Raw genomic sequence first — 27426 nt, forward strand, 5'->3', positions numbered from 1 at the left:
ATTAACAACGTAGGCATACGCGACGTGCTCGACTAGAGACCAATAGTCAAGCAAATGAAAGATACCACTGTGAGCAATTTCATATCAACAAGGGTTAGCGTGAGTAAGCATGAAATCCACGTCCACTTCGTTCTTGTGGTTATCGCTAATTAAATCTCGCTCTCCTGCTCGGTTGAGTAATAATGTTAAAGCCGTGTTTAATTATCGGTTCTTCATCCAACGATTCTTTAACGACCAACGAATAGAAAGTAAACAATCGTTACTTCTCGTTACACTCCTTTTTTCTTCTTTTTTCTCCTCTTTCCCCGATGGTACTTTTATTTTTTCCATAACTTTATGCATCGACGTTACGGTACGATAAACCTCGTTATGATGATTTTCCTGTCATTAAGCAACAATAAAGTGGTAGGCTTCCCGGTTCGTTAACCTCTTTAACACCATGATTATATTTAAAAAAGAACAGAGTAATCCAAGTACATTACTTTAACGGCCGATTGAACTTTTTTGTATGTATTGGAGAAAATTGAAACTGTTAGCGGGTCGACGGCACGCTATTCAAACAGTAACGTGAGCCACGTTTACCGAGTGTTTGGTTTTTATAAAAGAGAAGTTAATCGAACGTTTCATATACACGCAGTGGAAAAAATTCTAATCGATATGTCGATTTAGTCAGTCTTTTCATGGGAAGAACGGGCTTGTAATTGCTAGCCCTTGATACCAATAAGGTGTACAACAGAATATCTTATAATCCCATTCCACGAGATACATCCTCGTCCATGAGTGTTAGAACACTTATGGAAAACTAAGTAAACCTCATAAATCATTAGAAAATTATGAAATCTTTAAAAAAGTATTATTTCACACAAAGCCTTAGGTTATAAAGAACCGATATTATTATTCAATATTTATTCGATTATTACATTATTTATTCTTATTATATACATTATTTATTCGATATTATTACTCAATATTAATATAAAATGAATTTCCTTTCGTATGTATATCGGCCACATTTGCAACAATTTTGACATTTATATAATTATTTTGTTTCATTATCATTCGATTTTATACATATCTACTGTAAATGATTTTATTATCTAAATTCTCGGAACGACTCATTCAATTCGCTCAAAATTCTTCAATCGAGTTTAGATTAGGATACTTTGAGGACTGACGCGTTATTGTTATATTTCTGTAACTATTAATACTGTATAACAATTTTGCATGAACATAAAATTTTGGTCGATAATGCCCCAAAATTTATGAAAAGTGTGTAAGTATAAATAAAATATGCGAGAAGATCGTGTTTTTATGATTACATAGTTTTAATGTTTACTATCTACAACTCAAATTTCGACGACCATAGTGTAATTAAGAACATGGGTCACGATGGAAAACAATGGCATGAAAGTATTACATAACGAGCAGGAGGGAAAACGGACTAATTATCTCAATATGCAGTTAGATATGTTGAAGTTTCTTACAGCAAATACACTCTTTACATATTAATATCGTATCTTATTCATCGTTTCTCAAAACATTGGGTTATTTGGAAATCTCGCCAATCTCTATGTTACTTGGGTTATTTGAAAAATAGATAAAAATATATATTACATAGCTATTTCTACGGAACGGAATTAACGATCACACGATACTAGTCAATACTAACAAACAGGTATTAATGAACTCGAAGTTGAAAAACATCTTTTTCCCGTTAATGATAAGACATCGTGAATTTATCTTTTGTAGCTTGGTGACAAATCATTTTTTACATTATGCTTTTATCATTTTCTATATAATCATAATTATATGTATTATCATTTGTTACATAATGCAAGAATTATTATGCCCCGTTTTTACATCCGATCTTATTCTTGTTTTAGCAAACAAAAGAATGTTTAATATTTTAAGGGAAACTTCAGGGAATACCCTAAATAAGAAATCACGTGTATCACCAACCATTCATATTTTCTCAAACTTATAAGAAATATGTGAAATAAAAAAAAAAAAAAAAAAAAAAGAAAAAGAAACACTATTGAATTTTGAATGAGCTAAAGATGCAACAGAATTAGTAAAAATGTACCATATTTTCCAGCAAGAGACGTCATTTTTCCTCGTCACGTGTCGCAATGATTGGTCATTGATCGATCACTACATCGGTCACGAAAGTATTTGACTGTTTACCATAGAAAATTTATACGAATGTACCAAGTCCTATTATACCAAACTTCTTGAAATTTCATTAGCATGGTAACGAGACACGACAATTGTAATTATAATGGTAAAATTTGGACTCAATCTGTATAAGTATATAGAATTTATTTACTGCAAACATATATTTAATAAAAAAAATTAAAACACGGCACCAATATCCATCTTAAGCGTATAACAATTGTAACAATTGTTGACGATGGTCCCTCCGAATATTGAGGTTTATTGCAATATGTGTGTATATTGATTTTGTAGGCACAACTACGTGTCAACCCCCGGTTTAAAGCCAAAAGGCAGGAAAATAAAAGTTACCTATAGGAAAATAAAGTCATCTATCTATCTAATTGCCTAGTGAAATACTTGGATGCTATCTGCCAAGTGTATGCTCATATATTTATGAAACTACTACATATATTTTCAGATTCGTTTCAAAATGTTTCGTACAACGCACACAATAAATTTGCAAGAAGTTCCTACAAATATCTAAATATTTTCTTAAGCCACTGTCAATTAAAATTGGCAAGCCATTGCACGATGTATACTTGACAAAGAGCAAAAGATATCAAGAATTACAAGAAATATTTCTCACAGTCTTTATGTCGAATCATTTGATGTAATGCAATCTCGCTAATGTAAACGCAGAAATCGCGCTTCGACGTGTCTATGATCACGATATACAAAGGTTACATAACAATGTAAATGGAGAGGAAGTATGGAGCAAAGTGACATTCTCCATTCGCTAAGGCGAGTGGATATTTCGTAACTCAACATTGTTATATGCGCGTTGTAATGTGGATCAATCGGCATATGATTTAAAAGTAAATTATACAGTCTGCGATCGCACATCTGGCTTGATGTCAAAGTTCTGCCTTTCCTGCAGGAAGTCGCTAACCATATCATAACCAATAATCTATTAACATTTTCTGTGTCGGACCGATTTTTGATTACTTTCCATTCGGACCGCACGGTACATGTGTATACACTCCATATTATTATCATTAATAGTTTTGCTTATGCCTTACAATTTTGTTAATAGTGCAAACATAATTATCAAGGAAGGGTGTATTATCTAAGATATATTAGGCATTAAAGCAATAAATTTAATTTTTATGGACTTGTTTTAACACACACATGGTTGAACATTTACTCTACCACAATTCCAAATGGCTTGAACGGAAAGTTCAGCGTGAGGCGTATACGTTTTTTCCAAGAACGAATATTGTTAGCAGAACATTTATATTACTACGTAAAACGTAATTGACGTCTATAATTCTAAATAATTAACATAAAAATAAATGCATGCTAACGATAGTATCGATCAAACCGAACGTCCTCCATATTTTCACACACTTTAGATAAAATTATGTAATTCTTTCCATTTTTCTTTGCAACGACATCTCGTCATACAGCATTTCAATACACGAAAGCAAAACATGTTTAATGTAGCGTACCCTCAGCTGGGATTGCCATATGAGATAACGCATGACGTTATATCGTAAAGTATTTACTCAAACACCTACAAAATTATGAAATTTTGCGGGTACCTAAAGAGCTAAATTTTGGAACATCACAGCAGCTTTGAAGTTAATTCAGAATGTCGTATCGACACTTTGCGAAATCAGATTCGAGTTCACCTTGATGCATTTTATACTTTGTACGTGTTGGTCATTGTAAAACAAGATTTTAATCTTCTTCAAGCACGTTCAATAGTATTAAATAATTTTCCGAGAAATACTGCATTACTCATCAAATAAAGTTCAAAAACAGCAAAAGTCGCTCGCTTGGTACCTTTCAGAGAAATTTGCAATTCAAATTATTTCAAGCTGCATTGTAACTCTCAATCTTTCACTAGAATAGGCTATCATATTTTTTAAATCTGTTTCACTTCATTCCTTTCAAAATTTATCTTGAAATAATTAGCGGATTAATCAGCGGACATCTCGAATTGATATACCTTTGCTTGAGGTACATATATCACTGGATGGCAGATTACGAGATCTACAACTCATCACCTCCAGTGGGTAACCAAATGTCGGTTCGTCTTTGCACTGGCACCTTAGTGGTTTTCAATAACCAGACGTTAGTTCGTCCACTACATCCTCTGTGGTTCCTGATGTTAGCCATTCGTGTTGATTCGTCCATGAAAGCTTACCTGTGGCTCCCAGTGTAACCAAACCCTAATTTTGTTACGTCGATCCTTGGTGTTAGCCATATTGCGGATCTACCGTAAAACTCTATTTATCTGAAGCCATCGGAGAACGAACAGTTCGTATGAGTACAGTAGGATTTATCTGAACTTGTTGAAAAAAGATATGTACATAGTTCATATAAGTGGAGTATACTTATTTATTTTAAATTTACTAGTGACTTACTCTTCCTTTTTCTATAATAGCATTTTTCTTTCGGACTAAAGAGCATGAAATTTCTTTCTGTAAACTGAACGCTAAATAGGGTAGAGTTCTATTTATTTGAATTTGAATGTTCAAGATAAATAAATTCAATCGGCAGTAGTTCAGTCAATAAAGAATTAAGTAAAATGTAATTTCGCTGAATTGTGTTCGAATAATTAGAATACTATTATAACTGAAGGTCAAATAATACAAATTCACTATTGTATTTCATTATTAATGATATTTCATTTACGCAATAGAATTTCATGTTCAAACAAGTGGACTCGTAATGAAACGCATTTCCACTTTCATTATTACTAAAAATATCTCAAATCCATAATTTAATAAACGTTTTAGTTGTCATTGGAATAACATTTATTTAATATATTTTCTACATTGTCACTATTACAAGGGTTTCTTAAAGGTCACAATATCAAAATTCGATTTTGAGAAAGCCTACGAGCTCCAAATACGTATAGCAATCTCGTGGAAAATTGAACTCTATTCAGTCGTCGAATAGAAGGAAGAGAAACGTTCACACTCGTATCGTTTATCCATTGAAATGGATTAAAAACATATGGAACAAAATAGCTATTGCTGTAACTGCCGCACACACTTTATCTCTGATAAATATAACTTTACATCAAACGTTTCATTATAAATCGTTTTAATAATCATTTCTTGAAATAACTCTCCTTACGAATGAATATCACATCACGGTAGAATTCCATTTATTTGAATACTACTTATAGAAACGGAATTCTACTTAAGAACGATTAAATGAACTGCTGCCTATTGATTCCATTTATCTAAACACGATCTTCTAAATTATATGAAAGAGAAATCACTAATAGTAAAAAGGACCAATGAAATCTTATTATATTTACTCCAATTAATTATTATACGAATTGTTCATCACCCTATAGGTTCGGGTAAAAGGAGTTTTATTGTATATCACAAAGTATATTTTTCATGTTAGCAGCAGTTGAAGGGAGGAAAGTGGGGAGGGGCGGGCGTAGGGGGAAGGACAAGTGGCACAAGCTATAGTCTTTAGTTTAAGAAAAGTGAACTTTTCGATAGAACTAGTTTACATATTTGAATTCCGCTTACTGCAATGAAAATTTAGTTAATACCTGATTACTTGAACTCACTTTGCTGAGTGAATTCACTTATCTGAACAATTTTTAAATTTTTATTAAATAAACGAAAAATACTAGATACCATGGAAAATTAATGAACTTCTACTATAAATATTAACTAGCCGAATAAATGAAGTTCTATTGTAGTAGAAAAATGTATGTACGCATGTTCTCAAACATTAAAATGTTATTCTCCACTAGATAATTACAAATTCTATGTATCGTTTCCTGCATTTATTTCATTCTTGGAAAAAGATATTCTAGTACTATTTTTCTGCTGAGCCCCTCAATTAATCGCCTTAGAAAGTATTTGTCATCATAGAAATACATTATTTTATTAATTATCATCGAAATACACTTTAAACGCATGGCTCTGTATTTAATCGTGTTGTTCACATTTTCCTAATAAGTTGTGTGCATGGTTGGCGACTCGCGATAATAACCAGACGATTCCCTTATCGCAGAAACACAGGAAAGCAACATGATAAGATGATAATTCTCGTGCGTGAAAAATTCAGTCGGCTCGAGAACAGTTCTCTTCGGTGTCGTCCGTTAACTTGGATAAATTTTACAAGTATTTTTTTATGCAACCCTCCGCAGGAAGACGCGGGAGAGTTAGTTCAGGAGGCGTTTGCCAGAACTTCCGCTAAATTACCTCTGCACTCATATGACCGGAACATCCACAGGAACACGCACCGCTGGACACTCTTACGATGTGAGCCCATATTTTCCATCGTTCTCCACCAAGAAACCAACTTGTTTGTCTTTCCTTTCCACTGGGAACATCAGTCGATGCGGACGTAATTCGTCGAGCGAATTTTTAGTTAGCAAACAATTATGAGGTGAACTTTGGGGTAAGTGGATAGAAGAAGAAATGTTTGGAAATCAGCCTATTAAATCTACCCTATTATCTCGACCAATATAAGAGAAATTAGATTTTCACGTTATCAACGTAATTAATTTCACTTGTAGAGCAGGTTGTACTTTAACCAGTGAGTTCTATAATCACGAGTAGGCAACGGATCAATTTCAGATTGATCGACTTAGATTGATTCGAATATAAATGTAGTATTTTATCTTCAGCAAAAATGAAACAAGGCATTAAAACATAAGAGATTTCTAAATAAATTTATATCAAGACTAGAAATCCGAGTGACAAGTTGTAGTGGATATAAAAAGTATTTGCACATATCCTTAGTTTCTAATGAAACGTCTTCTTTATTTACTTCCATAGAATCAAATTTTTATAGTTATATGAAAATACTATCTATCAGATGATGCAAAATTTAATATACTCAGACTCAATTGATTAGTATGCAAATGTTACAATAAACACAATGATGTCTCAATACTTTTTACAATTGTCTTCTCCGATTTTTAAGTTGACGTTATAGTAAAAAGTAGTAATTCTAGTAAAAACTTTGGAAATGTGTTTAATTAACTTATTTAGAAATATACTAGCTCACTTAAAAATCATTTATTTTATTCGAGTGTTTCGACAAGACACGTATGGAAATATTTAAAGAGCTCCTATAAAGATGGAAGTATAAGAGATGAAGTCTATTTCAAAGTAGAGTCGATAATGTTAAGGTATTTGCAGTAGCTGTGACGTTTAAAACTGAAGACAAATATTTTTGTCATGCGCGCATCGGGGCATGATCTTATCCTAACCGGTTTGTTTGACGCGATCCTCGTGGCTACAACGTTTAGCCGAATGAGCATCGTATGTAAATGCAAGAACGGATTCCAGTGGCACAACACAGCTTGGGTGTAATCAGGCAAGGGCGTCTCTTGGTCTACATGGGATACAATTAGCGGAAAACACGGCCTATTGGCTTGTCAGTATTAAATCGATAATCCACGTACCGTGTAGCATGGGAACATGAAAAGAGGACTGGTCAATTTGAGCCCCTTAACAGCTCGTAAGTCGTGTAACGGTTACATCGTCGTCCTCATGAATCAATTCACGAAGGCGTAGAAACCCGAGCTGTGCGACCGAGCAGCGCAACCGTCTAAATGAGCTTTCAACCCTCCTACTATATATGTATGGAATATACGTAATATATTCTTTCAGGACCTACGATCACCACCATCATCATCGTGGCGAAGCTTCATCTTTGCGTGACTTTCGATATTTCTCGAATATGCTTAGGGTAGGCTCTTCCCCCTCAAGAAGAACATAAAGGATGCTTCATTCTGATATCGTTTAGAAACGAATACATATGTTCTAACTAATCGTTCTATTTAGATTATATACGATGAAACAAAGATGATGAAATAATCGTATTTTTATGACAAAATATTGGATATTCTCTAAGTATATGAATATTTTGCATGATTCGTAGGTAATACAGTACGTGAATTTTACGGAAGTGTCCAAATTGTGTACGGAAGTGTACGTATCGATATTATTGGATGTATACATCGTTGTATTAACATCAGAAGTATCTATATCATTTTACAAGATCTTATCTAATCTGACCTGATCCTATCTAATGTGACCTCGTCAATTACAGAATCTAAAGATAAAGAGTCTTTAACAGAACTAATAAAATTGCATATTGCCTTTCTAAAATCGATTTAATCGGTTCATAATATATGTACTATTTATGTATAACTGTGATGGCCATATACAATAAGATCATTGCACTTTGATTTAATGTGCATAATTTTATAATTAAAATACATCTTCTTAAAGATGCGCTCGTGTTCGGATACTTTTAAGCGGTAGTGTACAATCGTACGTCGTGTTTCAATCGCTTTATTTCATTCGTCGTGATGTAGACGACGTATTTCTTATGGTAAATAGTCGAATAAAAAAGATGTTACGGACAATCGTGGCCAGTTTCTTCTATCGATCGGAGAACAATCGTTATCCAAAACGTTGTAATTCTCGTGGATGATAGAATAAAATCGTGGAAAAAAAGATTGTGGATGGGAGACGAGAATCTCAAAAAATCAAGAGGAACATTACGTTCTTGTCGATTGAAAAAAGGTATGTCATGAGTGGGAAACGCTAACACGAATGGACGCCTTTCTCCTTATTTTTTCTTTTCGATTGCCTAATAACGAAGGCTTCAGACTTCAAAATGACATTCACCTGAATAGACTTAAAAATGTCAAATGGATCCGTAGGAAAATTGGGGACGAGTTTATTGACACATGTGCCACCGTGAAGTTGGAGGCCATTTAAAAAATATGCGCGACAAATATGTCTCCTCTATGGTTATCGTGTCAATCCGCTCCTCTTTCAATCGTACATAGTCTCTTGCCCTCGTTCGAATGATGTTCGATTTACGAAAGCAAATTATTCGACGCATTTGTTCGTTTTTGTCACTCGTGAAACAATTTGCGAGAGAACCTTGTATCACTCTATCAAAATTATTTTTATAATTTTTGTATCGAGTTTAGTTTCGTGTAGTTGACGTATCATTTTAACGTGCAATTATGTGGCTCTTTGAATTGGTTAGTTACTTGGTTACGATTCCGTGAAATCGGGACGTCGCGTGTCATTGCGATCGGAAAGACTATTATGTATCACTCACAGCGACGAGATCGTTGGTAAAAATGTTACCCTATTTACCTTGGTTGATCGTTTTTGGTTTTTAATACGATCGCGCAGGATTGACCCACTTAACGACCGATCGATGCTCCAATCTTTCATTACCGCCATTTTGCTTAATGTATTAAAATAAAAATTATCTTACCGGACTTGTTATCCATTAGATCCCTGTACCCGTGCACCAGATCCGTCACTATAGCTGTCATCTTGGCTCAAATCTGAAACCAGAACAAAGAGTTCCTGTTTTATTCGACCTTCATTATAAATACCACAGAATGGTGGCTTAGAAAATCTCGTTAATAATTTTCTTCTTTTTCAATTTTCTGCTCTCCCAATTTCTTTCAATTTTCTTCGTCTATGAAAGGATGTTTATCGACAATATGCACTGTGATCGTTTGATAAATTATTCAGGAATCGAAAGATAAATAAAAATCCCGGTGGTAAATACTTTGAGATGAATCAAATGCAAGAACCAACAAACGAGCGTAAAAATTCCATTCGTTTTATGCAGGCCGGTGATAAACTGGTTTTCGCAAAGGCACAAAGGCGCATCAATCGTTTGTACGGATTTTCCAACGCGTTTCCGGGTCGGCTTTCGAGAAAGTTGCATCGGCGGAACGATAAGTCGTCGCAACGATCGTTGGAATTTCCTGTGTGTCTTTATCCTCCTTTCTTATTCTTTCTGACGAAGATGAAAGAAAGAAGGAAAAAAACGTTATCGCGATTATGATTACTCAAGAAACATACTGTCGGTACACTGCAACGTCTGCTTTAAGATTAAAACATCGAAAACTGCAGAACGGAGCGATTTAACGACCAGTTCGGTTACTTAACTTCCCTTTCTAAGGCACTTTCATTGATTCCTCGTGAAATGAAATGTGACTACGACGAAAAAGCGGGACGATGACTGTGTCAAACGATCGATTACGGAAGAGATTAAGTGGATTAAGTCGCGAATATTAATGCCCCTTCGAATTAATGCATACTCAATTATCTCTGGTTTGCACACCCAGAATCGGGTTATGGAATTTCACGATGAGGCGATGAGAACATCGACCGTTGATTGCGTTTTCACGAAATTGTCTGGCTTGCAAGTTTTTCATCGGTTTTGCCCGCTACAGGCTCGGATCCGGGGCACCGATAGAATGGCCGGTTAATTGAAAACGAAAGAAACGGCGTACAAATAACGGCGGATGGCACGGTGTCGATTATCGGACAAATATTTTATCGAGAAGAAAAAGCGCAGGGCGTAGCTTGATCAATCGTATGGCACCACACGCCAGATAATACTATAACTATAACGCGCGTACTATCCAACCTTAGTGAAAATATCCGCATTCGGATTCATCACATTCATTTTAAAGTATAGTAGTATTATCTGGACTGTATTAATTTATCGATTAATAAAAGAGTAATATAGGGTTGCTTGAGTCAAGCTAAGTAATTTGCCTTGTAATTCGCCAAATTTGGTTATGAACAATTTTTAAGCGATCTACATTTAAAAAGACACAATTTGACTCGTTATTAATGATGTAATAAGCAGTAAAATGTATTGCAAGTTAGTCAATTAATAACTTGTATTATACCAAGCTAATAACTTTATTATTATAAGATTGAACATATGTGTCCTTCATATGGGTCTAACGTTTTAAGTTAGATAATAATTCTTAAAGGCTTTGATAATTTCCTAATGATTTTTCAGGTTTTCCTAAGATTTCGTACGTGTTTTAATACTTACGAACGGTTTTAATAGATATGAATTATAGTAATTTGTTTTTAACTTACTTATGCACAATAATGTACCTCTTTCTCCAACATATTATCTTTTATATACCAAAGGGTTCATTCCGTAAGTGAAGAAAGAAATAAAGAAATAAATGAACAGAATTTATCCTTCGTGCGACACGTCGACCGACTAAAAAATACTCGCTAACAGAATTGCTACGTTAAATACAAAGAATCGAGAGACTCGCCGCTTTTTTCTCCTCGAGTTATCGACTTTGCGAGGCCTCATTCTATCTGTGGCGTGAATTGGTTACGGTCCGTATAGCTCTGCTTCATTGTTTACATCGAGTGTGAACAATATAAAACGAAGAGCTGAATGGATAAAAATTAGAGCTCGCGAAACCTGATTTTTGAATTCGCGAAACTCGGATGTAGAATCTTGTAAGGACTCAAATCTGTCGAATTTCGCGATGCTTTCCCCACTTTTTCTGAGTATCTAATTCATCAGAAATTAAACTTTTTAAAAAAATCGAATTATTTTTTCTCAATATAATTGGATCTATGAAATCATAGAAATTAAAGTTAACCTAAAATCTAGACAGAAATTCAAATGGATTATTAATAGGCAAATAAAAATATGTAAATTGTCCTAGTTTTGAGAGTCGAATTACAAAAATAACACAAAGTTGCGAGCTTCAGGGGATGTTAAGTTTGCTAGATCGATTTTTTTGATTGATAAAATTGATTGTTGAAATCTAAGTAATCTATCTTCGATGAAATTTTGAACTATGCATATATGAAATGGAAAATTTCATAGCCATCATAAACCCTAAACAGAGAAAACGCGTGAAACTTGTAAATTAGAAAACATGTGATAGGAACAAAGTCAAATGTATGCAGTTCTTCACGGACACGATATTATAATCGTATTGCTTAGGAAGTTCTATGGAACTATTCTACATTGATTACGTTCGAACCACGAATTTTCAGACATTTTAATATTAACTTTTTGTTATAATTATTTTCAGTATATGGTAATTTACGAACAGTATTCAAACACCTGTAGAATTGTTCATGAACGTATGTAAATAATACATACGTTATTCAAAACAGTTCGATTTTTTATTAGCACTGTAATGAGATCGGATTACCATAATTATATTCGTAAAATTATAAATAAATCTTGCTTGGTTGAATATTGATAATCCTCGATATTCAACCCATTGTATATATTTTTAAGACTTATTATACGTTTCAATTGTTTACACTATGTACTAAATGTTTACTAAATGTATGTTCGCAGTAAATATTTTGCAACTTTCATACAGATTTTCAGATTGGCTTTAAATTTTACCAATATAATCATGAAAGTTGTGCCTCACTAAAATATCATTAAAATTTCTAACTGTTTTGCGTAATGTATACGATATATGCATAAAGATTTTCTTCAATAAGTGTCCAAATACTCCACTGGATATTATATATTCTGGATAGATAATGAAAATTTGATTTCCAATGAATCTTTAAAATGTTACATTTTACGATCACGTATTCGATTGCTTTTTTCCTTCTTGTTCGTGTGCATACTTATCTTGTCAACACACATGACTGTCTCGAATGTCTTAGCTGGTATAATTAGCACATAATTGGTATGACGCAACGAAACTGTTGATCCTTTGACGATATGTTTTTGTAAATCATCGATGAAAAAAGTTCTAATACGCAATTTTGTCGTTGCCAGAGTATTTAAACAACAAAGAAAGAAAAAAGTTGGAAAAAGTTTAATTCACACTATTATACTTATATATTATACTATTTGAAACTATTAGGGGGTATGTATTGGCTCGAATTATTTGAAGTTAGTCGACTACTATGCACACGTACGCAAATATCCAAGTCAGGTTGATAAGACGAGCTTCGCTTGGCTTGAGTATCTATTGCAGAATAGTTCGTGATAATACGAGACATTATAGTTAATGTACGTATAACGTACAATTTGGAAAACAGCAAGATTCACAACAAACGGTATCGAAGAATTTCGACTTCCATGATTCGGTTATTAAGTTGCAGAAATTTCTCTTTCGTTCTTTCTCCATCGGTTACGGATGTTACATAAATACGGTAAGATTAGTAGGCATTCGAAAAGGAAAAAAGGAGTCTCGAAACTGTGGAATACAGGGGAAAAAGTGAGAAGGAGATAGTAGAGAAAAGTAGGCAGATGGAGTGAGAAATGACACACAGATAGAAAGAGATATAGAAACCTGTAAGTAGGCACAAGGTAACGGCGAGAAAGTTACTAAACACATAGTTACGTCGTGTTGAGATCGATTACAGCAGATAACCAACGTAACCGCCGTTAGATCAAAACTCATAAACTGGTCTAGCGCGTGTTACGGTCAACTATAAATTCACCTCTTTTGTTCTCCTCTACAGCGATTACGCTCGCTATTTTACTCCAATAATAGCTCTGTTTCGTTCAGACAAACGTTGCTGATAGGTATAATACGTAATAAAATATTTATTTATAGCTGAGCGTTTCAGATACATATTATCCAGACATACAGTAGCTCACAAAAATATTTGAACACTTGCCATAAAAATCTTACGCCCATATTATGTATGTGTTATGAAAAATACTTTGAAAATGTATATAGAAATTATAAGATATTTATTGCAAATATATGTTTAGTAAAAAATTAGGGTTAAGTAATGCAATAACAAGTATTAAATACGGTTCTATTGAATATTAAGATTTATTAATATAACGGATAATTGACCGTTTAAATAATTCAAGGAAATATATAATTGTACTAAATATCTTGTAATTTCTACTATTTGTTTTAAACCTGATCAATATAATCATGATGTATAATATGCAAAACATAAACATCTTGAAGAGTGTCTACAAGCGCTAGGATACTTACGTACACCTATGTAAAAATTGAAGGATTTATGCAATAAGAAGGCAGCTCCAATAATTATGTAGATTGTATGTATTGGAAGATCCTTATTACAGCAGTCCCTTCTGTCATTGTTCTTCGCAAGAAAACGTTCTTAGAACAATACAACAGCATTGGTTAAAAAATCATTGAAATGTATGAAGTACGGGCTTGTATTACACTCATTAAATTCAGAAAATATTGTTATATGTAAATCAAATATTCAGAATTCGCTCCTCTTTGTTTTGTTTCTAAACACCCTTTATTCGCTCGATAAAATTCTATCACTTCCATGTTATTAAACAATAATCACTCTACAAGATCTGTTCAATAATAAATCTAATTACGGTATAAAATCATTATAGCGTTTTTATAAGCGTCTTTCAGTGGAATCGTCCGTCATCGTTCCATTTTCTGAACAAACAATAATTAACCTTATAGCGATGTAGTCGGCATACATTAAATCTAGTAGGAAAATGGAAAAATGGAATTGTGTCAGACATGATTTAATTTCCTTAAAACTTTAGATTTTTATTCTCCAGACCAATAAAATAAATTTGACAAATTAGTGAAAGTATGAGAAAAGAATATTACTGGTTAGTTAGGAAAGAGTTCTACGAATATTGCCTCCTTTTCGTCACTCTCTTAAGATGATCAATATTTCGTAATGTTTCTATGTTACGCGGCATACATTACCTTGAGGAGCACACGTATCGTACCAATTTCTCAGCGGCATTAAAGGACCTCCGGAATTGATTTAAAAGAAATCTCACGTGCCATTTCCATATGTATATATTGCGACTTATCTACTAATTAAATCGCTTACACGTAATAATAATAATTTACACGTAAAGACGCAATAATAGAAACAAATTAACGTGTTTTTATATGTGTCACAGAATATTATAATCGTGTATCGATGTTCGATCGATGCAAAGCAAAAAGTATTGACGCGTGTGCAATTTCTACGATAATAAGTAAACATTCGATAACTGTTCAAAAATCGGGAACCAAATGTTGCAATGATGGAGATGTAGGAACGATTCTAATCCTCGAAACCGACACTTTAAACGTGCCGAATGCAAAAAAGAGAGTCTGAGCGTTCGGCAAATATTAAAGGCTCGCGATAAGCTAAGACCTTGATTTGTGATTAAGGAAACTTTTATCAACATGTTTCTTACATTTTTCTGATTATAGTGATAACAAATACGATATAATTTGGAGCATATTTGCTTACTTAATAAATGGTAATTAAATATAATTCAAATTATATCGTGTTTGGTCTCATTTTAATCTGAAGGATCTCACAAATACGTCAGTAAAAGATTAATTTTAAGAAAGTCAGAAATAGACAAATTTTGCTGTTGAATTGCTATCTAGGAGATACATTATCTGACATTGGATCATACAACACTACTCGATCGCAATGAACCGTCCAACTTCGTAGTACGCCAGGGGAATCTCTCCTCCCAAGATGGCTGTGCAATTATCGAATGTTTCCGTAGCTACGTGATTTAAAAACAATCTCCGGGAAAGAGCTACTTCACTTAATGACAGTAATATGATTAGTGTTGCGCAAAATTTTATTCAAATAACAGATAGCGAATAAAAGTAAACAGCTCTAGCATAGTATCCGGATTGTAAAATATTCGGTTACAATGACACTTTTTTCTTAATTAAGGATTTTTGAGGTCGTCGAAGCTGAGACTGAGAATGCGACCAAACCGGTCGTTTTTCACGGAAATAAGGCGTACAAAATTTCGGTCACTCCGTTGATGTGTAACGTATTTTGTTGATATGATTTTTGTTATTCTTAATCTACTGTATGGCTTACTCTGTACGCTTTTGGATCGCGAGTTTTGGTTTAGGTTTGAGCCACTTTTTATTTTCTAGCAGGTCAGACAAAGAGCAGCAGGCGGTAAGAAAAATCTGGTATTTGGAGCATTGGTATTGGCTATGCCATCACTTGTTTTGCAGCTTACTGCTTACCGTACTCTGTAGGATCATGGTCTTGCGCGGATTTCTAAAGTGAAGACATTCGTCGATCAAATGTTCATAATTTTCGCAATCGAAAATACGTCCGGAAAGACATATCTAGTACAAAAATTTTGCAATCCGGATACCTACTATACTAAATCCAAATAAAACTTTATTTGTCGCTAATAAATAGGTGTGCAATTGAATAATAATTTGTTTTGATTAAATTGAATAAATGTTATATACAGTTAGTGTAAAAGGTATAGAATATTGTAGAACATCGCTTATTAACAAAATTTTAGCAAATAAATAAATAATATGTGCATATTCCTATAAGCCTGCAGATTTTCATTAATTAAATGGGGTATCTATATCCTCTGTGAAAATATTAACAAATATCTAAAAGAATGGCAAACGTATATGTGTAATAAGTATTCGTATAGTTACAGTTTAATGGGAAAAGTTAGAAAGGAAATTACTAAGTTTAATTATTTTAATACTTAGTGGGGTTTCCCTTTGATTTTATGAATTGAATATGAATTTCCGAACATTCCACAAGATCTACGCTCGCAAATTAATAGCATTGTGCTTCGAATCGTTGAATCTTGCATCAGGATGAAATTGTTTTCGAAACCTATTTTTTTCTACACTTTAATGCAGACGAAGATGAAGCAGCAACTGTACGAATACATAGTACGCAAATATTTATTAATATTTTCACAACAGGAATAGATATCGCATTCTTTTTCCTTGATTATTCTGGGGATTTGTAAGAATATGTATATATTTTTTATCTAATAAAATTTTGTTAGTATATGATGTTATATAATATTTTTGTTGAAGTTGAGTATTGTACGAATACTTTTTACACTGATTGTATATAAATATGTATGAGCTACATCGAAGATGCACATGGTACTGAACGTGTGGTACATTTTCAAGTTTCATTGTTCAGTTATTGTAATATTGACTTTTGTAACCGATTTTTTTTTTTAGGTGCCACGTTAGGAAGTTTGTTGTTTCTTGGTAAATTAATAGTAAGAATTGTACCTGTATATTTGTACAAAATTAGGTGAAAACAAGCAATTATTAGTATTATTATCCGAATAATTTGTTACGGATAACAGATAATTATTCCACAAATAAGATATTTATCTAATACGAATTTATGTAGATAATTATCTTAGATAGATATTTATTAGAAATTCGAAACAATTTGAATAATGTTCTACTCTGGACAGGATCGCATAATAAAATTACTACCGATTGGTTGTTCAAAATTGATCACTAGCAAAATCACTCAATCGGTGAAGAATTTATCGATGACTGTTCCCCGAAAGAAAAGACCGGTGTCGATGAAAATAGACCTCCTTCGACTTGATCATGAAATTTTCTCCTCGAACGAGCGACTCTACGAAGAGAAACGCTGTTAACTGTTCGTTCTGTTAAACGACTGTCGCTCTTTACGCCATCGTATAATTTTTTTATACGTTATTATTATTTTATCGCTATTTAGCTGAGTAGACTAAAATGTCTAACAGCGATATTTGAATTTTATATCGTTTTTCATGTATCTCGCACATGTCAAACGAAATATGTAAATCACGGTGCATAAAAAATCCGTTTTTTATCGGTCGATCATTGATGTAATTATGAAAACAATATATAAATACTAAAAAAAAGACACTTGAAATACGATGACTGTTTGTTATGATCAAGTCTTTTTGGAACACTTTCTTTTTTGTTCATCTAACGAATTCGTTAACATTTGAGATAGGACAAAATTTGTAGTACACATAGTGCAATTCAATTTAGGTTACGTCGATATTTATCTATCATATATAATATTTGAAGTTATTAAAGTATTATCAAATACCTTACTAAACAACAAAGTCATCCAGGCAAATGATCTAATTATTTTGAGCGCGCAACTTTGCATATAACAGATGGATGATTCATTTCTGAATAACAAATCGCAAATAGAAACGAACAAAACATTCGTATATACATATTATATTTCTCTAAATTAACTCTGCCGTAATCCTCGAATTTTTATATGACGATCTTACTTCCATTTTAGCAGACGAGACACTTTTAATGTTCCAAGAAGACTAAAATGATATACGTACTAATAACAATTCTTCCATATTTTGCTCAAACTCGAGATATACTTTTTAACGTTAGAAAAGTAAGACGCGGTTGCAGACGATCAAAAGAATGCAAGATTAAATCATGAACTTGATTCAAAATCGTTCGATTAACATTACAAACTTCAATCTTTATAGATGGCGATTACAATGGAATTTGATAGTAAACATAATATCCCGATTGATATTATTCATTTTCCCTATAAGTGTCTAAATCTAAAAGACAATTGGCATGAGATCACGGAGGAGTTAAACAAAACCAAAATTATCATTGAACCAATACAATCTTCGCGATATACGCGTTTGTCTTCGAACTCGGAATGCACGATGACGGTTTTTATACGACTTTTAGGAGCAAAATAACAAGTACTCTCTCAGCGAGGAACGTGTGAAGCAGCCACACTTTTTCACATCGCGTGTATAATTTATACAATCGTACATATCGTGACCAAGCTCGGTCATTCTGATATTGATTTTTCTTTTCTTTCCGTTCGACCGACGACCCTTGTACGAGAGTGAAACGCTTCCTCGTAATTCAGGGTGTATGTTACGTAGTCATGCGAGTTCCACTTGCGTATGTCTTTTTCAGGATTGTCATCGCATCGCCACGATGTGTCACGGATGCAAATACATAAAAGCCGAAAGATAATCGAGATAACACCGGTATTGCGTGAATCATAATGTGGCTACTTGGTTACGTAGAAAGTTTTATCGGACCTGTAGATTTTTCCGCCAATCATATTCGATGAGAAAATGAAAAAAGAAAGACAGAGATACGATACACGACCTTTGTCGGGGCAGTATACGCGAAAACTGAACATAGAGGTTAAGATAGGTTACTCGAGGAAAATAAGAGCATCGGTATTAAGCTGCCACGTAAGATCTATCGATTTCTCGTTGAACACGGAGACATCGGACAATCTTCTCAACCGTCGGTTTTTCGCTTCTAAGATGCTTCTCCCACCCCGATGCGCGACTCTGTCTTCGTTGTCTCCTTCAGACATAAAGTAGGTCGGTCGTGTCGGCGAAGATGTAATTTCGTTCGGAATAAGAGGATACCGCTAAAAATTTAATTACCGTGGCAGAGGCGAGGCTGAGCAAGTTTTACGGTGACGCAAAAGAATAAAGCTGATCGTACGGAATTATCCAATTTGACGATGACGCGCAGTCGTTACGTAGCATCTGTCGAGGACAGAGAAAGTAATGCTGTCCGATGGAGTTGCTTAAATAGTGTTTACTTTCGGCCGAGCCTTCCCTGCGGATTTTTAGCGGATTGTTGTTCTGAGTTGCCTCGCTTCGTCTCGCACCATCAGATGCCTTTGTGTTTTAAAACGATAATATGGAAACAATTTTTTGTTTTGATTGATCAGACGATTAAAATAGCGATTGCTGGCCGAACAGCGAGTATGTATACTCCCCGTTACCGTAAACTTACTTATTTTGGGCAAAATGATTGTTAAAATGTGAATAGAACTTCGTGCATTGATTTTATCCTTTATCGATAAGTTACTCAAACGAATTAGAATATGGTGCGATTTCGTACTATGAATTAATATAAAATGTTGAAATTGTCTAATGTAAAAAGTACGTATATCCTAACAATCGTTTTCTCCAAAGTAGACAAGTGTCCAGTGACTTTTGGATGAGGGTAAGTACGTTAGTTAAAGCAACGATAGTACTGCTACGTACTCGTATAAGCCGAATGCCAAATGGCACTTGAAGCGTCTCTACTAATTCTTGCAAATCCGTCGTAATCGTCCGACATAGAAGACAGAATTGCTTTCGCCATTGACTGGCCCGATAATATTCTGATTTTTCTTCTTCGCGACGAAAGTCGATAGGAACCGAGTAACAGAAGAGTTAATTATCGCAACATTTCGACCGTACTCCGCCTTCCGAATACGTTTTAAGATGGTCTCTCAAGCGTTTCGTCGATACGATTTCTAGTTTGAGGGAGAATCTGGTTCGACGATGCATCGTAGAAGATTAACTGAATATTCCGTTTAAAGGTGAACAACTCCGACAATGGAAAGAAAGGCGAAAAGAATCGGAGGAGAAGTCGGAACTATTATTTACCGAGTCAGGCTGTTATTTGGATTGAGTGGTCTTATAGGCTGTTGACACGATTCGATCCTCCGCCACCGTACATATTTGGAGATAGATGTTCGTTTTAAACAAAATATTCTCTTCGTTCACCATAATATTTCGTGTTTGAATCATAGTTCAATCAAGGTTGAAAAGATGTCGAAACATTCGCTGGTCGAGTTTTGCATTCGTAAATAACGCGATTGACAGACGTCATAAGAGGAACGAATTAGGAAGAACGAGAATGCAGTTTTGTCGGGCTTCCGGCCAGGGAACGACGAACGCAGTTGTAACCGGACACTACCGATAACGTCTCTTACTAAGTAACTTTCGATCTCCGTGTTTTTATATGGTTTTGCTATTAAGCAACGGAATTAAACACATTGCGTAAATTTTTAAGACGAAAGAGAAAGCGTTTGACGGAACGTTTGGTCTGTTTGCGAGCAATGAGAGCCAATTATACCGGAAATGAATGTAATGTCTGTGGTATTATCATTTTCAAACCTAACACGTTTGTCGGTCGTATGCGAAAGAATTATTAATTTCTCGTAGGCATAGAGCGGACCGGATATAACGGAATTCGAGGCAAACCGAGCCTAACCGACTCGAGTCGCCTGTCAAATCATCCGGAATACTATTTCAGCTATAGAGAAAAATACGATTCTCGTCGAGGAATCGACAAAGAATTTTATAACGCTGATTATTTCGAACCGCTGAATTGATAAATTTGATCGAAATCGAAAGAGCGAATGTCAATGCTAATACTGAAATCTCGCGCGCTATCGACCAAGATATTCCACCGTACGTAAACACAATTTGTAAATCATGAATATAACACGTCTTTTTTATTTATCTTCGTCACTTCTATCTGCAGAGTAGAATGCCAGATTTACATTGCACATTCGATATTTAGATAACAGAGATTACATTTTTCAACACAAAGATTACGTTTGATATCGGTGATATCATTAATCATCGAGAAAAATTGTCGTTCCGCAAAGAACGATGAATGTCATTTGTGTTATATGAGGTAGGGATTGGAGGTTAGGTTAAACCATCGAAACCACCGAGAAGTTCAAAATGGGTGATTTCATTTGGAATGTTTTACCGGGAAATGTATCAAGATCACAGTACGTAGATTATCGGGACGATTAAAGGGATACACGATGGTTTTCTCGTCGATCAATAATCATTGTACCCGTCGAAAAAAACGATGGTTATCATGTGGAACATATACATGGGTCGACGTGTCTCGTTTCGTTTTGTGCGAAGCTCGAAATCGATCACGGGCTGTCCTAACCTTAAAAGCCGCGTCGGCACGCCTCAAACGTACAAAACCTAAATTTATTTAGAATCGAATCGTGTATGTCAAAAGATTACACCCACCTGTTTTTTGTCGTTGCTTTCCGTCTGTTTCTTCTTCGGTTATCTTTCTCTCCTTGTTACTAACGTCTCGTAGTACCGTGATTACCGGCTTTGCTGTTTCTCCAAGTTCTTACACTATCCGGTTTTCTTCTTCTCACCTAGCCGATGGTACATAAAATAAGCACGTTGGTGGTTTGTAGTCGCAGAGAAAAAATGCGGAACTCGTCCTTATATCCTCGTGGAATGTGTAAGTCGATTGGTGGTACTCCTTCCGTCTTTATGTCAGTTTCGCGAATCGTATTGCAAAATGGAATGAAAGCTCGACTCGCTTCTCGCTGTTAGAAGCAAGCAAACACGAATAAAGATGATGACTGCTTGTCATCAGATTCCTTCATCGACGTGATTTTTATCCTCCTCTCCGTCGCGAGCGCGTATTACGGAAGGAAAAAGGTGAAGAGGAAGAGAAGAACAGAGAGAGAGAGAGAGAGAGAGCGCACGAGAGAGAGCGAGACAGACAGACAAAGAGTGAGAGAGATAGAGAGGGAAATAGATGCAGAAGGAGGAAGATAAAGAAATAAAGAGCGAGGGAAAAAGAGGAGGGATAACAGAATTATATCTCGACAAGAGTTTCCTGTGCACGCGGTCGCACTTGACTGACGGTACCTCGTTTCTTTTTGTACACTCTAACTGCCGGCCGTTTTCCGTTTATGCTACCTGCCACCTATCCACCTCGCTGTTGGTCACCGTCGCCCTACCCTCGTCCACGATGCTTCATTTTACCAGTCTTCCACCCCCCCTTTTTTCCTTTCTTTCTTTCCGCCCTTTCTTTTTTCTTCCTTCTGTCTTTCTCTACGACTCTTGACCGACTCTTCGTAACCTGTCACTCTTCTGCGTGCTCGCATACGGATCTCCTACCTCGCCCCTTGCCAGATATCTTTATGACTCGTACTCGACGTAGCACACCGACCGTCCAAATCGAACAAAATAAACCGAGTCTCTTTAAAAATGATTAAAGGAAAAACCGATCGCGACAAAGATGAGGATGACAACGGGAACGACAACGAAGACGACGCGACGAAAACGATAGAAACGAGGGCCGCCGGGCCGACGACGAAAACCACTGCCGCCAACTTGCCATCTTGCGGATATTACTGTAAACGTTCGTGAATGGTTCTCAAACCGCGGATCTCTTACGTTATTTTTACTCAGATATTTTTCTATAAGACATAGTTTTTCAAAAGCTTTCTGTTGTTATTTGTCATATCTATTGTGACTTTATTCAATAAACTTCAATATTTCAAAAAATTAATTCGTTTAATAAATTTAATTTTAATATAAGAATGATTGAGATATAACGATTAGATGATTATTTGTTACAATTATTAATTCTTTATGGAATATAAAATTTTAAATTCTTCAAATTAGAATGGTTAAAGTATTGTTTGTGTCGTTGAAGATATTAGAGAGTGAAAATTATTTGGAAATAATTTATATATTAATATAATCGTTTAGAGATAATTGATAGGAAATCAAATACGAAACTTGATCGAAGCACCAGTGAAGATGTGTAACGAATCAGGATGACTTTTTTACGCGGGAAACAACGTTAAAGTTTGGTCAGCTGCTTGTTAAAGTTTCGCTCTCGTTTATTAATTTGTATGACTGTGAATTATTGTTATATATTGTGTGTATACGTTATTTCAAATCAATTTTAATGACTACATTCAGGTATTTATAAAATATGTATTTGAAATTTAATGTGTGAAAAATTCTAGTATCCTCTTATTCATTATTATGGTTTTATCTTTGTTTTATTATGTAATTATTTAAAATTTTGACAAATTTAAAAACTACAAATAAAAATATATTACACAATTCTATAATGCACGTACAATGCTGCGAAATATTAATCTGTGTTAATTGATTTAAAATATTATTTTTAGTGATTAATAAACATTGCTCGCATCGAAAATCTGTGTGCGTCTGTGTAGCTTTATTTTCTTGGAAATTTCAGAAAAAAAAGTTAAATCTTTAAACAGACATCTGTTATGAATTTATTTACATATATTTTTCATGTACTAACAAGTTGTATTATATCAGTCATTTTGTCATTCTGATAAAAAGTTAGAAGTTTTTACAAGAAGGCGGTGTGAAACTTATATCCTTATATAATTTAGAATAATTGCTATGTGCAGAAGTACAATTAAAAAAGCTATGATTAATGAAATTGGAAAATGTATGAGGTTACCTAACCTTATCCAAGTGCTTTTTGATCTTTATAATTAAGTGATCATATTTGTAAATTATTTATATGTCTCTGGTTTGCCCTCATTAATATTTTAGATTCGTTTCATTCACACCATTGTATTTTAAGTGTAGATAATAGTGAATTGAAATTTCAAATTAATCATACGTGTTTTCATTTTATTCTCTTCGGAGGAATTAAATAGATATTGTCAATATTGGTGCAATAACGTGCAACAATATTAAATATTTATATTATTATAATATTATTACTATAAGCATATTATTATAAGCATTAACGAGTTGTATATAATTTAAATCAATAATATTTGATTTAATAATAATGTCGAAATAATTCGTACTATCTTCATTAAATTAAATGAATAAATGCGATATACATATACATATGCATTATTATCAATCAGCATAAATTATCATATTGGCATCATCATGGTTTATACATTTTTGTCTTTCGTTGTTATTGCAGAATTTAAGACTTCAGCCGTGGTTTCAAAGTTCTATGGGCTCGGATTACTCGTGTGCTCGTTAAAAATTAATATTCATCACGCTAATGAAGTATTGTAGAAGTTTTTACTAACGATAATGTCAACGAACAAGTAATGGAGATGAAATAATGTAACAATCCTGGCGATGAAAATATCGGCGCAGAATATTTCAAACCATTTTAGATCCTTTCGGTAGATGTAGGTCAAAATTGTTATCCCCGCCGCTCGAAATTCACGGCGAAAATTACTATGAAATCCGAGAACCAATTTCTTTCAGTAACAATTTCCAATGAAATAGTCAAATATAATGTTAAAGCAAATATCTAAATATAATTCACGTTTTCGAGCATGCATTTGGGATAATTATACATAGATATCTACAGCATATTGTGTAAGTTGACAACTATAATTTAAGTACAATGACAAATAAGAGTGTTAAGCATGATCAGTAGATTATAGATATTTATTTAGATTCATATCTTTACAAACATAATTAAAAAATGGAACCTTAGTAGAGATATATTTTACCTATAAAATATTATAACGAATACTATACCTTGGTATTTTTGCATCTACAAATTATTCATAAATACATAGCAATTCACAGTTTAATGATTGTATAGTCAACAAAGCGACATTGTAATTGATGTGACTATAGATAAACAAATAAGAAGAAGAGGAAGAAAATTTCTGTTTTGTTGTTAGATTCACCTCTGTTAAATATACTATTTATATATTTTTGAAATAATTTGTGCATGGAAGGCCTAAAAAATCTCTATGTATCGCTCAATGAAGATGCACAGCATTAAACCTTCTAGATGCAAGCAAGACAAAATTGTGCGACGTTTGTTTGTTAGCCGATCAAGGCAGAAAAGAATAAGCAAGTGGACCAGGATATGAGTAACTGACTAACAGAAAAAAGAACAGAAAGTATAATGCTGTGTAATGCCTTGCGGGATGTTATGTAACGGTTATCCCAGTCTTGACGATCGGGGAAAGTGATTCTTACCTGGCTTGCACAGTCACAAGATGCTTGCAAATACCTCTCAAAAGACGGTACTTCTCCGGTTCAGACGGTTATATGATATTCGCATTTTGACTTTTTCTTATTATTTTGAAGGATTCAAGAGAAACATATTTTTTTTTACATATTCTGCTATTTATCTAGGTGCTTCTTATATTTTAATATCTCTTACATTGGATTACAATCCGCAAATTATTAATTCTCTAAATTGAAGTAAAATTCTCATTTTTCTCAATTCAAATTCTCATTTTTTAAAATAGAAAATTTGATACATCTAGAAAGAGAATAGGATCAAGCGCAGAAAGAACAAGATTCTGTTCCTTCTAATCAGCTGGTTCAAATTAGGTCTTTTCTCTGGCAGTAGAAGATACATTGATCACTGTTTCTGATGATGAATAATGTAGAAAATGTAATTGCTAACACTAATTAAATTATCATCAGGTGATATTTCGCATATTATAACTGGTTACTTTTTATATAATTGTTTATCGACTTTACTTTGCATAAATAATTTATTTGCTCATAGTGCGTAAAAAGAGGTTATTCTGTGCGTAAGAAAAGTGTAAAAGTCGTTCATTATAAATTTGTATAAAGCTAAAGGTGTTCTTTTTAATTCGAACAGTATTAGGCGATAGCGTAATAGAAATAAAACATAACCATCTCGAAATTATACGAAGGAGCAGTTAATATGATACAGCAATAACGATAATTTTACAACAACCGTTCAATAATTTATCGATTCTTTTTTAGTTCTTAAAATCTGTGCTTCGAAGAACAGCAAACATTCCTGGTTGATTTTCCAGGAAGCTGTTTAACGGATCTTTGATAAACATGCATTTGCAAAGACATACAATGACGCTAGTTCGTAAAATAAAATCTTTTTGTTTGCTGAAAAAGGTAAACCAAGGAACTACGCATTAATACGTTTTCACATCGTTTAACGATGAATGAAATTCAGTAGTTATAATAGTTATCTTTCATTTGTGAAAGAGTGAATATTTTGGACAAAATATGTGTACGTTGTCTGAGAAACACATGCATATGTTAAAACAATATCGATTATGCGAAACTCGAAATATATCATTACATATTGTTAAAGTTTCACGGCAAAATGATTTTAGATGAAAATATTATACATGAAATGCCTAATTTTTAATGGTAACATCAAATGGTTGTAATTTTTTTCTAACAAAACCTTATTGGAACAGAAGAGAATTGAAATAAGCTTCGATTTTCACACTGTTTGGCAATATTGTTGCAGCCCTGATACTTTGAGTAGATACTCTAGTAACTCCTCTAGTAACTGTAAAAAACTAAATTACTATGATTCATTCTGATAAGTAAACTATACGAAAGCAAGGTTAAGAACGTAAATAAAAAATAATAATTCCATCTGATAGAAGCAAGTTCAGGGCTTTAGAATGACATATAATACATCTGTAAATACGTAAAAATATTTAGAAACGCTTTAGAAAATTGGCGTTATAAAACCACGCATTTCATATGTAACGGTCATTAACTAAACTTATTCAGAGTCTTGAGACTTTCACAGCTTCGATTGTCACTATTCACAGTGTTACATTTATTGATAGCGCTTATATAATTATCACTACTTCGTCTAATATTGTTTACACGGCTGCGGAGTTGATATTCAAAGTTCCTCAACCAAAGTTTCCTCTTCTTTTTTTATCTCCGACTTCGACTTTGATTCTGACACCGACCTCGACTCCATTTATGATACGTTATTAACATACTAATTATATGTATGTAATACGTACATACCACTGTTTTGCTCTGATAATGGAACAACTAAAAAAATTTAAACTTTAGAAGGGAGACGCTTTAAAATTTAGGAAGAAATCTTCGTGTGCCGTTTCAACGACATTATAAGCCTAACTTAACGCAAGATGTGCTACTATTTGTGAAAGCAGTACAATCTGCCATTTGTAGTGTTACAAAACAATTGAAGATTTAACTAACCCCAATATTGCATTGAAACTAAGGTCAGGTTGCTAGCGGCTTAGTTAATAATATAATAATTTTGTCCTTTGACGCAAAGCAAATTGAATTATAGATATAACATTTTACACGATAAAAGTAGAAATATATTGT

The 27426-nt window shown here is 33.9% G+C and overlaps 1 protein-coding gene across 1 annotated transcript in view; it reads right to left on the bottom strand.

Annotated features, from left to right (window-relative positions):
- The window catches only part of LOC139994806 (very long chain fatty acid elongase AAEL008004), a 37240-nt gene extending 14591 nt beyond the window's left edge, over nucleotides 1-22649 (bottom strand). The window contains exons 1-2 of the mRNA XM_072017793.1: nucleotides 21562-22649; nucleotides 9448-9520 (exon numbers count right to left, since the gene is read on the bottom strand). Of these exons, the coding sequence (XP_071873894.1) occupies nucleotides 9448-9508 (61 nt within the window). The 5' untranslated portion in view covers nucleotides 9509-9520; nucleotides 21562-22649. The remainder of the gene's footprint in view (nucleotides 1-9447; nucleotides 9521-21561) is intronic.
- Between the last annotated feature and the right edge of the window lie 4777 nt (nucleotides 22650-27426).

This window comes from Bombus fervidus, chromosome 1, assembly GCF_041682495.2.
Source record: "Bombus fervidus isolate BK054 chromosome 1, iyBomFerv1, whole genome shotgun sequence".
Taxonomy (NCBI): domain Eukaryota; kingdom Metazoa; phylum Arthropoda; class Insecta; order Hymenoptera; family Apidae; genus Bombus; species Bombus fervidus.